Source organism: Delphinapterus leucas, unplaced genomic scaffold, assembly GCF_059928025.1.
Source record: "Delphinapterus leucas isolate spDelLeu-1000000601 "Yukka" unplaced genomic scaffold, BTC_Dleu_Yukka2 spDelLeu_asBTCV2_sq25, whole genome shotgun sequence".
Classification (NCBI taxonomy): Eukaryota; Metazoa; Chordata; class Mammalia; order Artiodactyla; family Monodontidae; genus Delphinapterus; species Delphinapterus leucas.
This window is the reverse complement of record NW_028322234.1, coordinates 10,520,015-10,535,484: the sequence shown is the minus strand read 5'-3', so window position 1 is coordinate 10,535,484 and position 15,470 is coordinate 10,520,015. Positions and strand designations below refer to the sequence as shown.

Below are 15,470 nucleotides of genomic sequence, written 5' to 3'. Positions count from 1 at the left end.
TTGCGTGTATGGCTTCACATCTTACTCTTCTGTGAACAAAGTGGGGGCTTTATGGTCAATATAGGAAGAAAAAACAAAAAAAAGGACATAATGGCACTGGTGACACTCAGGATGAAAGTGATGAAGTGTGGCTGGGGGAGCAGTTTATGGGGCCACCCCTCTGGCCCAGCCCTAAGCTTCATGCCATGCCAGGGCTTAGAAATAGAAGAATCCTATCTGGTAGGAGAGAGCAGGCAGGAAACAGAAAACAATGCCCACACAAGGTCCCTGGTGTGGTCTCCACAGTTCCTTCCCAATCTGGGGTTGTCCATTCCTCTCCTGACCCTGCCCCACCCCCCCCAGTTCCAGGCCTGTCTTTTGCCAGCTCCCCGTCTCTCCTCCACAGGTGTAACAACCGCACCCAGTGCGTGGTGGTCGCTGGCTCCGACGCCTTTCCCGATCCCTGTCCCGGGACCTACAAGTACCTGGAGGTGCAGTACGACTGTGTCCCCTACAGTGAGTCATCTTGTTCCTCATGCGGACGCGGGCCCTTCCCCCTTCCAGAAGTGAGTGAGGAGGAGACACCTTGAGCACGCGCGCGCGCACACACACACACACACACACACACACACACACACACAGGGCCAAGTCGGGGCCAGGCACACGGGGGACAGCTGGGCCTGCTCCCTCCCTCACACATTCTCTTCACCCAGACACCCTTGTCCACACTGGTGTCTGCCCCACCCACACCCCCACCCTCATAGACTCTGTCCCCATCCACTGGGCACCTTCTCCAACTCTTGTTACTCTGGCCTGCTCACCCTGCTTCTTCACATGCCCTTGGGCTTATTTAAACACTCCAAGGCCACACCCATGTACTCCACTTGGCACACTTATATCTCTCCTCTCCTCTCCCTGGACCTCGACCTCGCTGCCCTCTAATTCCTCTGCCTCCCTCCTCTTCTCTCACCCCTTCCCTTCGTGACCCCCTCTTACACACCTGCTCTCCCCTCTCATTCACCCCCCTTTCTCTGAGTTCCCTTTCCTTTCTCTTGTCCCCCTCACCCCTCACGTGCCCCCAGTCCTGCCCCTTCCCAGTCCTGGAAGCTGGACTCTGTACTCATACAGAGGCAGACCACCCTCTGAGGCCTGGTGGCAGATCAGGTGTGAAGGGCTAGGGGCATCTTCCACAGATTCCTAACTCTTGGTTTGTTTGCCCGTTACCACAGTAGTACTTCCTGTCTGCAAAGGAAGTGCCACCATGTTGGACTGAGGGTGGCACCAGGAAGCCTGAGGAAGGTGATCTGGGGAGCCAGGGGCCTGCCATTCTTGCACCTGGCCAAGGGGAGCAAACAATGACAGGGTCTCTCCTCCTCAGCACCCCACCCTTAACGTGGCCCTTCTTTCCAGCCCTTACTCTTCCCTCCCTTTCCCCCATCATCCATCCCCTCCCCTGCACCCCCAGCTTCATGTAGGCAACCTGGAGGTAGGGCCTCCGGGCAGAGGCGGGAGGAGGCAGGGCCACCAGGGTGTCTGAGTGTGAGGGGGTAGGGGCGGGGGCGCAGCAGGCCCTGTGACTCTCCCTCCTCTCCCCTCCCACCCCAGCCTTCCCCCCTCCCCCCAACCTTTGATTTCTCCTCGCAGGTGACTGCAGACGTGCTGGGGGAGACGGGACAGCTTATGTGCTTCCATAACCTTCTTCTTTTACTCCTCACCCTTTCCTTTCAGCGACCAAGGCCTCCAGCCACTGCCTGAGAGGGACGCCCATCTGATCCTTGAAGCCTCCCCACAGCACTGGGGACACCGCCCAGCCCCATGGCTGGGGCAGCAGGGAAGACGGGCAGGAGTTGGGGAGTGTAGCACAGTGGGGAAATCAGGCTGGGTTCGAGGCTCGGCCCCGGCCCTTGGGTTTTCTGGCTCTGAAACTTGAGCAAATGACTTAATTTCTCTGGGCCGCTGCAGAAGGAGGCGAAAGTCCAGGAGATCATGTGTGCGAAGCGCCTAACCCAGGGCTGGCCGCAGGGGCTGCTCCCGGTGACAGAGTGCTGGATGTAAACTCCTCCAGGGTAGAGGCCTCATCTTCACCCCCCCAGCGCCCAGGCCCAAGCCTGGTTCAGGATGTGCTCAGTAATGGTTTGGGTGCCCTTTCGATCCAGCTGAACCTACACCTTCCTCTTTAATGGTGGGAGGGGAATCAAACACCTTCCCTGAGGTGTTGCCCGGAGTACAGAGAACGTGGGTAAAAGCTCCTTGTGCACCGTCAGCCATAGGTGTGAGGGAAACGGTGCCTGCTTTTGATAGCCAGGTAGCCTCAGCCGTGTTGCTTCACTTCACTGGTCCTCTTTCCCCCTCTATAGACAGGGTTCTCGAAAGGCTGCCCGAGAGGTGCTTAGCACGGTTCCCGGCACGGAGTAAGCGCTGGGCACTCGGTAGTTGTTGCTTTTCTTGTGACTCCTCATGATTTTTACCAATTATTATAATTGCTATCGGTAATCAAAAATAAAACTAACAACAGATGACAAACCCAATTTCTCCTGAGGCAGGTAAGATAAAGGGCAGGGAAAAAAAAAAATCCCCTGATCCAAGTGGCATCCAAAGTGGATACCGTGCAGGGAAAGGAGCAGGAAAAAAGTTAGAGGGTGTGGGGAGGAGAGGGGCTTAGAGACCTCCTGGAGCCAAACCTCCAAGTGTGGGTGGGAGGGCATGACCCTCAGAGAGCAGGAGGGCTCAGGGGATGGGCAGCCCCCAGCCTCATGGGAGAGAGCTAGCCTGAGCCCTGGGAGAGGCAGGGGCACACACGCATACACGCACTCGTAGTCACAGACATGAAGGATGTGTCTTGGGGGGGCTGAGCTAACTCCCGGTCCCAGAAGAAGAGGGCTGGTGTTACAAGGGTGATGGAAGCCACGCCGCAGAACAGGGAAGCCGGGCACTCACTTATCCCCCAGAGTTTCTCTGAGCACCTCCTGCGTACCAGGCCCTGGATGAGGCGCTGGGAAGGGAGCCAAACACTGCTCCTCCAGAGAGGTGGCAGGAGAGCGAGGCCCTGGTCAGAGGTTCCTAAGGGGTCAGGGACACAGAGCCTGGAGGGGGAGTGCCCTGGGCAGCCATCTTGCCCTGGGCTTCAGAAGCTGGGGTGACCCCAGTGCTGGTCAGGGGTGGGTGCAGGGGCTACCGTGGGAAGGGAGCAGTGGGTGTGCAGGGCTCCCTGCCACACACACACACCGCACAGGCCCGACTAACACTGGATTTGCCTTGCAGCTGAGCACAGTCTAACCATGCCCCCTTCCTCCCCCAGGTGCCGCCCGCCCATCCCAACAGCGGGCTGGGGAGCTCCCGGCTCCTGGGCCCCCAGGGGGGAGCTGGGCAGAGAAACTGAGCCTCGGGCTTGCCCCGGGGAGTGTGGGAGCGTGTCTGTGCCCCACCTGCTGTCCTGCCCCATCTGTGATGTCCCCCCACCCCAACCTCTTCCCTCTCTGCCTCTGTCTCCCCCACCGGGCTCTTTGAGGCCCAGGGGGCTCTGCCTGTCTGCTTCTCCGTCATTCTGTGTCTGATGCTGCCACCCTCTCTGTGTGTTGGCTTGTTTGGGGTTCTGAGGGTTTGGGGAAACGCAGCTGGAGTCTTGCAAGGCCAGCACAGAAGGGGAAGGAGTCCAATGTGTTCTCTCTCGTGAGGCTACTAGGCCCCAGGAGGCACTGAACCCCCTCCCCTGGGCCCCTGGTTCTAGCAGGAGGGCAGCAGGCCGGGCTGAAGGGGATCTAAGTAATTCCTTCACCCTCCCCACCATCCCTGCCTGGTGCCCCCCTAAGCGGAGCCGCCTCCCAGCTGGGGCTCCCCTCCCCAGTCCCCACTGCACTGAGGGTTCCCCTTCCCATCTGAGGGCTCTGCCCCCATGCCTGCCTGTACACCCCCCTCCCCCCCCCACCCCTCATCTCTCTTGGTCTCTGTCCTCCCATGTGTCTCCCCTCCCTGTGACTGTCTCCCTGACACCCTCCCTGAAGGAAAGGACTTGGGGGCGGGGGCTGATGCTACCTTCGGGGTTGGGGAACCAGGAGTGAGGAAAGAAAGGAAAAGGGGGCGTGTTGCCAGAAAAGAAACGAAAGCAATTTAATCTTTTTTTTTTCTCTTTTTTTCTTGCACATTTTTTTTTTCAATTTGTTTTCTCTCTCTCTTCCGATGCTTAAAGTAGAAGTGGAGCAGAAAGGTAAACGCACTGTTACCAATGCTAACCCCTAACTCAGACTTTGTTTTACCTGCACCATACTTATGTGACCCACCCTCCCCTCCGGCCCCTTCTTCTCCCCCCACCCCAAACTTGGTCCAGTCGCTATTCCCCACCCCAGTGTCCCCCTGGTGGGGCAAGCCCTGGTGCAGCCGGGTGACTCCACCCTCCAGACACCTGAGGAAGCTCCTCTCTGAGCCTGGGCAGGATCTTCCGTCTCTCTCTCTGCCCTTCTCTCCCTCTCTCTCTCTCTCTCTCTCCCTCCCTCTCTCTCTCTCTCTCTCTCCCCCCAAGCCTCCCCACCCCCCCGGCCCACCTTCCTAGTCCCTGGCCCTTGCGGGGCCGGGGGGGACCTGGCCTTCTCTCATACTTATTTTGCCTCCTTCAGGAGAAGTGTGTAAGCATCCAGGGCGGGTGGGGAGGGAGGGACCCCCTTCCCTGGCTCCCGACCAGGGGTGAAGGGCACCGGGTGAGCCGTCTCTCTCCTCTCTTCCTCCTGCCCCCCGCTTTTGTAACATGTGTCGGGGTTCGGGGGAGGCAGGGTGGAGGGGACACCTTTGTTTTCCTTTTGGGGAGCAGATTCCTCCTCTCTCTTCCTCTCTCTCTCTCTCTCTCTCTCTCTGGCTCCTGGCAGCTTCAGTTCCTTCTGGTTTGGCGTTTCCAAGGCCCAGAGCTGTTTTGGAGCATGGAGTACCAGTTTCCCCCAGTCCCAACCCCTGTCCTCCACCAGCGGGGGGCCCAGCCCTGGGGAGGGGTATAAGCTGTCCCCAGCCCGGGGAGGGCAGCCTGCCAAATCGGGACGAGGGGGTGGGGGCGGGCCTCAAGGTTGGGGGAGTGAGGGGCGGGGGAGCATTTTCTCTGGTTCTGAAATACTTGCGAAGCTGCAGTCAGGGTTTCTTCTGGGCTGTTGTGGTTAGAGGAACAGGGAGAGGGGCGGGGGAGGTATAGGCTGGGTCTGGGGACTTCCACGAGCACCATAATTTCTTGCGGGTGAAACCTCCAGCGGGGGCTGGGTAGAACTCCATAGGGGGCAGAGCTGTCCGTTAGTGGAGTCGGGCAGGGCTGCAGCTGCAGGCCTGGGCTCTTGGGGATGGTCACTTCCTCCCCTGAAAGTTTTGGGAAATTTGCAGCTCTGAGGCAGGCAGCAGGGGCCACGGATGGAGGGGATGACCTTTCAGGATCACTTCTGCCTTGAAATTACGGTGGTCAGTGGAGCATCCCCTTTGAGGGAGGTGGGGCGGGGTCCCTCCGAGCTGCTCCCCTCCCCCTTGTCCCTTCCCCCATCTCACAGAGGCCTGGGCAACCAGCCCACCGCCCTGCCCCTCACTGCACCCCTCCACTCTCTCCCTCTCTTTCTCCTGGAGTCTCTCTCCCACCCAGCACCAGACACTCTTCTTGCAGGCCCGGTGGTGGTTTGGATACGGCAGCCTGGGATCTTTTCTCTTCAAAGGGCGGGTGGGAGGAGGCTGGAGGGCAGAGGAGGTATTGGGAGCTTGGTGCTGGGGAGGTGTCCTTGCTGGCAGAGGCCCCAGGCAGACCCTTCCTCATCTTCTCCCCCTTCCCCAGGGTAACCTCTAACCACGTTTTCCTCCGCCATGCCCTGCCGACCAGGCTAGGCTCTGAGACCTCCCACTGCCCCCCCCCTCCCCCCCCCACACACACACAAGCACATCTGCTCAGTCGTCACAAAGCTGGCGGGGGACCTAGCTTGGGGGAGAGGGGAGACCCAGGGACAGGGGAAAAGGGCAGAGGCCAGTGTGCTGAACAGAAGGTGCAGGCCAACCCCTCAGGGCATTGGGGACAGGGAGATGGTGGAGCCCCAAGCTCCCCTCCCCCTCCTAAAACAGGGCATGCTCCTGGCTGCTTTGTGCCTGGAGACCCTTGGGTCAAAATGTCCCCCTGCTGCTGTGAAGGGAGGGCTGGATCTCCGCACCCACCCACCTGAGCCTCCTGAAGAATGAGGCTGGAAGTGGGGGAATGAGAAGTGTCCAAGCCCCTCTAACCACTGGGGCCAAGCCCCCGCCCCCCAAGCCGGCACCAAGTCCCAGCCCTCCCTGTCCCCTCGGGGCCAGCTGCTTTGGTGACAGACCAAGCAGGAGCAGAGAATTCACTACAAACTCTCACCCTGACCTGTCCGTGGGTTCTGCTAGCAGGGAGGTGAGAGGGAGGGCCCCAGCCGTCCTGGATGGAGGGACATCACCTCTACAGGAGGAGGAGGGGAGCCTGGCCACACTGAAAGTCCAGACCCCCCACCCGGTCAGTAAGGGGAGGCTAGGAGTAGGCGGCGCTGGGACGTGACGGGGCAAGGGTGGGCAGGCTATTGGTGGCCAACGAGATGCAGTTGAGGTTTTCCTCCTTTTCAGGGAATGGGGGGGTGGGGCGGGGCCCCCCACCTTTCTGACATCAGCGCTGCCTTGGTCCCTCCTCCCGAGCCGGGGATGGTTGCAGGTAAATCGGGGTCAGGGCAGGGGAGGTGGGGGGGCGGGGCCTGCTGGGGGCGGGCTGGGTCTTTATCCTAGCACCTGGTTCCCTCCCTTGCCCCTTCTGAGCTGGACCTGGGACTGCCCCCCCAAGGGACCCTCAGTCGGGCCCGGGCCTTGGAGTGAATTCTCTGCTCACCCCCCTCTCTCCTCGCCAGCACTAACCCTTTCTTCCCAGGTGCTCTCCAGTGTGCCTCCCTTGGAGCCAGGACCTCGCCGAGCCCCACCACCACCACCTTGTCTCTCTTCCCTCCACACAGCTCTCCTCCCCCCCCACCCAACTCTCCCGGCAGTCCTCTCCCTCCCCGAGTTCTCCCCCTCACCCCTGTGCACCAGTGTCAGCGTCTGCTGCTGAATAAACCCCATGAGAGACCCTGCCGGCTGGGGGCAGGGCTGGGCACCCTCAGGAGGGGCTGGACTTTTCCGAATACCCTTCCTCAGCTACTGATTTCACGGGTACTGGGGGTGGGGGCTGCCACAGGCTGCATCAGGAACCTCGGGTGCCTCTCCCACCCTGGAATAGAAGTGCGCTCCTGACACCCACCCACAGTGGGTACGGAAACATCACTCTGCCTTGCAGTTTTTGCAGGAGGAAGAAAATGGAGTTAAAAAAAAAAAAATCTGTGTCCTGGTGTGGTTGGTGAAGGATGGGACCCTGGACCCCTAGCTCTTCCATAGGGGCACAGATGATGGCGAAGGGGCAGGGCCCTGAGTCCCTGGAACCTCAAAGCCACCAGTGGCTGCAGTGAGGAAATCTTTCCACTCCTGCTTAAGGCACACGAGATCGTCTCTGGGATGCCTCTTGCCAAACCCCTTATCCCCAGCCTGTGGGGTCTCTAGCAGCCAGGGAAGGAAAGAGGGGCACTACCTCCCACCACTAACCCTGCTCTTAATGGCCTCCAGGGTTGACATCTCCAGGGAGAGGGGCAGCTGGGCGGGGCAGGGGTCCCAGCCCGGAAACCCCCTTCCCATCACCAGCCCTACCAAGCAACCGTGACTGCAGCAGCAGGAGGGGACAGCCTGGCACCCCCCCGGCCGCGTGACCAACTTGCCTCTCTCTCTCCCCCTCCTTTGCCCCTGCTCCTCTCCCCTTGTCCTCCCCGCCCACCCACCTGGCCCAGTCTTCGTGTGCCCAGGGACTCTGCAGAAGGTGCTGGACCCCACCTCGACACACGAGTCGGAGCACCAGTCTGGCGCATGGTGCAAGGACCCACTGCAGGCGGGTGACCGCATCTACGTCATGCCCTGGATCCCCTACCGCACGGACACGCTGACCGAGTACGCCTCGTGGGAGGACTACGTGGCGGCGCGCCACACCACCACCTACCGCCTGCCCAACCGTGTGGATGGCACTGGCTTCGTGGTCTATGATGGCGCCGTCTTCTACAACAAGGAGCGCACGCGCAACATCGTCAAGTACGACCTGCGCACGCGCATCAAGAGCGGGGAGACGGTCATCAACACGGCCAATTACCACGATACCTCGCCCTACCGCTGGGGGGGCAAGACCGACATCGACCTGGCCGTGGACGAGAACGGGCTGTGGGTCATCTACGCCACCGAGGGCAACAACGGGCGGCTGGTGGTGAGCCAGCTCAACCCCTACACGCTGCGCTTCGAGGGCACGTGGGAGACCGGCTACGACAAGCGCTCGGCGTCCAACGCCTTCATGGTGTGCGGTGTCCTCTACGTGCTGCGTTCCGTGTACGTGGATGACGACAGCGAGGCGGCCGGCAACCGCGTGGACTACGCCTTCAACACCAACGCCAACCGCGAGGAGCCCGTCAGCCTGGCCTTCCCCAACCCCTACCAGTTCGTCTCTTCCGTTGACTATAACCCTCGTGACAACCAGCTGTATGTCTGGAACAACTATTTCGTGGTGCGCTATAGCCTGGAGTTCGGGCCACCCGACCCCAGTGCTGGTGAGGACAGCTCAAGTTCGCTCCCAAACGCCCCCTAGGTCCCAGGGTCGGGGGGTGCACTCTGTGACATCTTAGGGGGCCTGGAGGTGGGTTCGGGGGAGCCCTGGAGGCAATGGCAGTGTGACATGGCAATGTGACAGAGGCTGTTCTAAGCACGCAATTAACTCCTCTGACCCTCGCAGCCTAGGAGACGGGGCTTATTATTGCCCCGTTTTACAGATGAGGAAACCCAAGCACTGGGTGAGTATGGGATTAGCTTGCTCATTTGAGGATCTGGACCAAGGACTCTGGGCTCCTAACCAAGCTGCGCTATGTCTCCTAGAGGCCTGTGCATTTTGAGCCCTGGAACCTCTTCAACCAAAATCTTGGGTGGAAGCCCAGTATTGGTAAAACAGCAAAGCCGAGCCGCCGATGTTGGCCAGGATTGGGGGCCCCTCCACAGTCTCATTCTGCCCCCTCAGCTGCCCCAAAGCAGCTCTGAGCAGCCCCACGGCTCCAGGGAGTCCCATCTAATCCAAAAGGAGGAGCGGAGGCCCCCAGAGGGAAGGGACGTGGCCAGGTCAGAGAGACCAGAGTAAGAGTGGAATGAGGATGGGAGGTGGCTGCGTACAACAGCCTCCAGACACCTCCTTCCTGGCCCGTCTTCTGTGGTTGCTCTCTCAGACTTCAAAGTACAAATGAGTGAATTTTTGCCACCTTCCAATGCTTCAGATGGTCCCAGGGGTACGAGGGACCTCTGTGGGCAGACAGGGGCCAGGGGAGCTCTCCCAGACCTAGTGGGGACCAGGATATCTTTCAATAGGCCTGAAGCGTGGGGGTAACCCCATCTCATATCCCCTCTCCCTTCCAGGCCCAGCCACTTCGCCACCCCTCAGCACGACCACCACGGCCCGGCCCACACCCCTGACCAGCACAGCCTCGCCTGCGGCCACCACCCCACTCCGCCGGGCGCCCCTCACCACGCACCCCGTGGGTGCCATCAACCAGCTGGGACCTGACCTACCTCCAGCCACTGCCCCCGCCCCCAGCACCCGGCGGCCCCCCGCCCCCAATCTGCACGTGTCCCCGGAACTCTTCTGTGAACCTCGAGAGGTGCGGCGGGTCCAGTGGCCGGCCACCCAGCAGGGCATGCTGGTGGAGAGGCCCTGCCCCAAGGGGACTCGAGGTGAGTGCAGAGCCGAGGTTACCTCCGCTGCAGCTGGCTCGGGGAATGGCCACTGCTGGGTCTGGCCAGGGAAGGGACAGGGGACATGCCCTTAACTCAGCTCAACATAGATGCACTTACCTGTCCATCTCCCCTGGCAGAGTGTGGGTTTCATGCAGGGGTCACGCCTGATGTCTGCAGCTGTGTCCCCAGAGCCCAGCAGAGCTCCCAGGACACAGCAGCAGCTCAGTTAGTGCCCCACGCCTCGGCCCCCGTCCCCTCCTGCAATACTAAGCACCCGCCACGTGCAAAGCGCTGGGTGGACCCTGCAGGGAGCCCACGGGAGGTAACTTGAGTCCTGGCTTCAGACTGAAATGGAACAGGCCCGGGAGCAGCTGGTGACAGGACATAGCAGCTGAAGTGCCAGAGAGGGTGGAGCCAGACCGCATGCTCTAGGGATCCCAAGGGGAGGGTCAGAAGAGGCTTCGGGGGGCGGGGGGGCTTCCAAGGCGAGCTTTGCTAGAAGGCTCCAACTGTGGTAGGCAAAGACGGAAGAGGAGCCCAGAGGGAGGGTTTAGGGGAAGAAGGAGTGGCTTATGTCACCTCAGAGTGACACCTCTCTTGACTGTCCGACCTGCTTCATGTCTGGTCTTCCGTGTTCCCCTCACCTCTCTCCTCACCCACTCGTCCCCCTCTCTCTGTCATCTCCTTTCTCCCTGCTTTGGCCCATCCTTCTCTCCTTCCCTGTGGCTCCCTTCTCTGTTCCTGTGTGTCTGTCCCTACAGGAATTGCCTCCTTCCAGTGTCTACCAGCCCTGGGGCTCTGGAACCCCCGGGGCCCTGACCTCAGCAACTGCACCTCCCCCTGGGTCAACCAGGTGGCCCAGAAGGTACCAGCAGAAGCTGCCCCTCCCAGTCAGGCGCACGTGCTCACACAGCAGGCCCTGGGTGCCCGGGCACAGGGCACAGTGGGGGCAATGGAACAACTGGGGAGACAAGCAGGGGTCCATTCCCTGGCCTGCAGAGGGAGCAGAGATAGATGGGGAGGGAGAAGGCAGACGGAGAAGGGGCAGCAGAGAGAGGGATGAGAGGGGCTGAGCAGGCTGGGCGCGTGAAGAGGGAAGCAAAACGGTCCCTGACAGAGCCGGGGCATCCCACTCCCGCCTCACACAGATCAAGAGCGGGGAGAACGCAGCCAACATTGCCAGCGAGCTGGCCCGCCACACCCGGGGCTCCATCTATGCGGGTGATGTGTCCTCCTCTGTGAAGCTGATGGAGCAACTGCTGGACATCCTGGATGCCCAGCTGCAGGCCCTGCGGCCCATCGAGCGCGAGTCAGCTGGCAAGAACTACAACAAGGTAGAGCCTGGCAGCAGGGCCAGCAGGGCAGGGGGCACTGCCCTGGGAACTTAGGAGATAGCTGGCCTGTTACCGCGGAGCTGGGCTGCCACCCATGGTGACGGGAGAAGAAGGAAGGACAGACCCCAGGTCTACTGGGGCTCCCTTCTGAACTGCCCTGGACGGTCCTGGGGGTGTGGGCTCCCTTAGGAATGGTTCTCGCTCATGGCCTAGCCCCAGGTCAGTAGCAGAGGCAGAAGAGCAAGCTCCCTGGGGCCCAGACATGAGTGTCGGGGTTAGAGGAGTGGGGCTGGGAGACCAGCCCTGAGAGCACCTCCATCTCTTTCCCCAGATGCACAAGCGAGAGAGAACCTGTAAGGACTATATCAAGGTGAGGCTCAAGGGTTCCTGCTGGCCGAGGGGGTGGGGCAGCCCTTGTCCCTCCTGGGCAGGCCCCAGGTGGCGCTGGGGATGGAGTTTCGGAGAAGGGGGCGCAGAGCCCAGCCCAGGGAACTGGAGGATGTAGGGGGAATCACGGAGCTGCCCCCGCACCGTTGCAGGCCGTGGTGGAGACGGTGGACAACCTGCTGCGGCCAGAGGCTCTTGAGTCCTGGAAGGACATGAATGCCACCGAGCAGGTGCACACGGCCACCATGCTCCTGGACGTCCTAGAGGAGGGCGCCTTCCTGCTGGCCGACAATGTCAGGGAGCCTGCCCGCTTCCTGGCCGCCAAGCAGAATGTGGGTGAGTGCTACAATCGCACTAGGGCAAGTTTGGGCGCAAATCTTGAACGGTGGGGGCCCACTCGGCCTGGAGACCATGGGGGATACCCTGGCCCTCGACCCTGGGCCTCTTGCCACAGCCCGGGCCTCCGGACTGTGGACAGACCCCCAACCTTGTGTGCCCTGCCGTCCCCTGTCCCCACAGTCCTCGAGGTCACAGTCCTGAACACAGAGGGTCAAGTGCAAGAGCTGGTGTTCCCCCAGGAGTACCCGAGCGAGAACTCCATCCAGCTGTCCGCCAACACCATCAAGCAGAACAGCCGCAACGGTCAGTGCCCGAGCCCCGTGCTGGCACCTCTGCTCCTCTCGTGGAGGACGGCGGTTCTTAGCTTTTATCGGATTGAAGAACCTGAAAGGAGGTTGGGACCCATGGCAACACACAGAGGTGTCCTTCATTCAAGCTAGTGTTAACATTTCAGGGGATTCGTGGAGACCCCCCCTCGAAGCCCCACAGAACCAAGCACACTTTGTAGTTTGTAGGGCTCACTCCGGTGCAGTGGCAGTTCGGGGAGGATTGTGCCATTTGAGATTAAGGTCCAGAGAGGTTAGGGATTTGCTCAACGTTACACAGTAAGTGAGAGGTGGGCCGGGGACCCAGCCTGTGTATCCCGGCCCACTGCCCTGCCGTTGAAAACTGCCTATAACTGAGCAGTGGTCCCACAGAAGGGCTCCCAGAGCCCCACTTGCCTGGGCTGCAGCCTGTCTGGCTTCAGAGGTCCTGGCGGCCAGCGTGGTGGAGCTGCACACCAGCCAGGGGCTGACAACACACCCTGCTGTACCTGTTCTCCCCAGGAGTGGTCAAGGTTGTCTTCATCCTCTACAACAACCTGGGCCTCTTCCTGTCCACCGAGAATGCCACGGTGAAGCTGGCAGGTGAAGCGGGCGCGGGGGGCCTGGGGGGCGCCTCCCTGGTGGTGAACTCCCAGGTCATCGCAGCATCCATCAACAAGGAGTCCAGCCGAGTTTTCCTCATGGACCCTGTCATCTTCACTGTGGCCCACCTGGAGGTGAGCTGAGGTGCCCCCTCCCTCCGTGAAGGTCCCAGCATCCTCCATTGTCCCTGGTTGTATATGCCCCCCTACTGTGTGTTCACCCACCCCAAGAGCAAGTTACAACCCCTCCCTGGGGCCTCAGCCCCCACCTCAGCAGCTTGGGCCATTTTGTCCCCAGAGGTCTCAGACTGTCACCTGGAGCCCAAAGCCCCAGGCACTCGTCTCCTGCTTGTCACTATCCCCATAGCCGGGTGTGCGGGCTGGAGTGGGACTCCCCGGATCTGACCCCCCGGTCACCACCACACAATAGGCCAAGAACCACTTCAATGCCAACTGCTCCTTCTGGAACTACTCGGAGCGTTCCATGCTGGGCTACTGGTCAACCCAGGGCTGCCGCCTGGTGGAGTCCAACAAGACCCACACCACGTGTGCCTGCAGCCACCTCACCAACTTTGCCGTGCTCATGGCTCACCGCGAGATCGTAAGCTGGCCAGCACTCCGCTCCTCCGGGCGGGCCCACTTTCTGGCCCGGCTTTGCATGGCATCATAGAAAGTGCTGCATGGGCGGTGCCGGGGAAGGCCAGCTTCGTGGGCATGGGGGGCCTGAGTCTTGCCCGGGGCATGAGGCCACACGTCTGGTTCTCTTTGGTCACGGTCCCACCTTCTCCCAAGGCACTCTGGAGAAGCACGTTGGTGTCACCTTTGTCATCTCTCCACGAGCCTTCCAGAGCATGAGGAAGTGAGCGTGCCGCCTGCAGAGGGGTGGGGGCCGGCAAGTTGGCCAGGGGGGCAGAAGGCCAGGTGGGCTGCACCAGTGGTGCTCGTGGCCCACGGCCTTGCCCGTAGCTGGCACCTAAGCTGAGCCCTGGCCACGTGCAAGACCAGAGGCGCTAAGTACACCCCCTGCTCCTTCCCCCAGTACCAGGGCCGCATCAACGAGCTACTGCTGTCAGTCATCACCTGGGTGGGCATCGTCATCTCCCTGGTCTGCCTGGCAATCTGTATCTCCACTTTCTGCTTCCTACGGGGACTGCAGACTGACCGAAACACCATCCACAAGAACCTGTGCATCAACCTCTTCCTGGCCGAGCTGCTCTTCCTGGTTGGGATAGACAAGACTCAGTATGAGGTGAGCAGGACTCCAGGGCAGGAGAGGATGGGGGGAGAGACGACACCGGCCGGCCGGGGCAGCCCCTCACCTGTGGTGCTCCCCACTCTCTAGATTGCCTGCCCCATCTTCGCTGGCTTGCTGCACTACTTCTTCCTGGCTGCCTTCTCCTGGCTCTGCCTGGAGGGCGTGCACCTCTACCTGCTGCTGGTGGAGGTGTTTGAGAGCGAGTACTCCCGCACCAAATACTACTACCTGGGCGGGTACTGCTTCCCAGCCCTGGTGGTGGGCATCGCAGCCGCCATCGACTACCGCAGCTACGGCACCGAGAAGGCGTGAGTGCCCCCTTCTCCCCCCGAGTCTCTCCCCCTTGCTGGCTCCCTGCTCAGCAGCATCCCTTGGGCCAGGACCCTCAGGGCACTGGCCTCCCTTCTCCTGAGCCCCGAGGCCGCAGCCAGCAGAGTCCCTGGGCTCCTGGAGTCAGAGGGAGGGAAGAGCCTGCCCCCCCACCCCCGCCACCTCTCAATACCCCGGCCCTGCTTCCTTCACAGCTGCTGGCTCCGAGTGGACAATTATTTCATCTGGAGCTTCATTGGGCCTGTCTCTTTTGTTATCGTGGTAAGTTGGAAGGCAGTACCCCCAGTACTGAGTCTCTGTCCTTCATCCAGCCTAGCTCTGACCCCAAGGCCCCCATTCTCCCCAAGCCCTTGAAAAGCATCAGAACTGAGCAGCCAACTAAGAAAACGAGAGCAGAGTGGGCCTGTAGAGCTCCAGCACTGAGGTCCATCCTTCCAGGAGCTGTGATTTGAGCCCCTGCTCTGTGTCAGGCCATGGGCCCTGCCCCCCGGCCCCGAAGCCACATTAACAGTTACACCAGTAGGCAGGCGCCTGGGGGCAGGTACAGCAGCAGAGGGGACCCTGAGGAAGGGGGGTCGTGGCTGAGACTTGGCCAGGAGCTGACGCTAGGAGGCAGAGGGACCCTGGCCCAGCCCCTCCCCTTGTCCCGCCCCCAGGTGAACCTGGTGTTCCTCATGGTGACTCTGCACAAGATGATCCGGAGCTCATCCGTGCTCAAGCCTGATTCCAGTCGCCTCGACAACATTAAGTGAGCGCCCCCTCGCCCCACCCATGCCCTGGGACTTTCCAGGCCTCTCCCAGCGTTTCCTAAAAGGTGGTGTTCTCGCCTCTGGTGTCACATACTGTGATTTTAAGGACAAAGATGGTGTTTTACTGTGTGTGTTATGTATCTATTTAACGAGTCTTAGAAAACATGGTATTAGCACATCCAGCCGTGGTTTTAGGCACATAATTGCTAAGGGTGAGACTGAGTTCAAAAAGTGAGTCCAGGGAATTCCCTGGCGGTCCAGTGGTTAGGACTCTGCACTTTCACTGCCAAGGGCACAGGTTCAGTCCCTGGTCGGGGAACTAAAGATCCCACCAGCCATGCGACTCGGCAAAAAAAAAAAAAAAAAAAGTCCATTTCAGGGCAACTTAAAGACAGATA

At 60.7% G+C, this 15,470-nt stretch overlaps 1 protein-coding gene across 3 annotated transcripts in view; it reads left to right on the top strand.

Annotated features, from left to right (window-relative positions):
- Window positions 1-15,470, top strand: part of ADGRL1 (adhesion G protein-coupled receptor L1) — a 47,903-nt gene that overhangs the window by 24,995 nt on the left and 7,438 nt on the right. For 2 of the 3 annotated variants that reach the window (XM_089905406.1, XM_022558834.3), the window contains exons 4-17: window positions 386-495; window positions 7,803-8,603; window positions 9,454-9,768; window positions 10,533-10,636; window positions 10,920-11,105; window positions 11,437-11,475; window positions 11,645-11,828; window positions 12,012-12,134; window positions 12,659-12,873; window positions 13,169-13,339; window positions 13,778-13,987; window positions 14,081-14,301; window positions 14,518-14,584; window positions 14,980-15,071. In XM_089905406.1, coding sequence (XP_089761532.1) covers window positions 386-495; window positions 7,803-8,603; window positions 9,454-9,768; window positions 10,533-10,636; window positions 10,920-11,105; window positions 11,437-11,475; window positions 11,645-11,828; window positions 12,012-12,134; window positions 12,659-12,873; window positions 13,169-13,339; window positions 13,778-13,987; window positions 14,081-14,301; window positions 14,518-14,584; window positions 14,980-15,071 — 2,838 coding nt within the window. Of the gene's footprint in view, window positions 1-385; window positions 496-6,694; window positions 7,235-7,802; window positions 8,604-9,453; window positions 9,769-10,532; window positions 10,637-10,919; window positions 11,106-11,436; window positions 11,476-11,644; window positions 11,829-12,011; window positions 12,135-12,658; window positions 12,874-13,168; window positions 13,340-13,777; window positions 13,988-14,080; window positions 14,302-14,517; window positions 14,585-14,979; window positions 15,072-15,470 lie in introns of those variants that run through there. The other variant, XM_089905408.1, reaches the window with a different exon arrangement.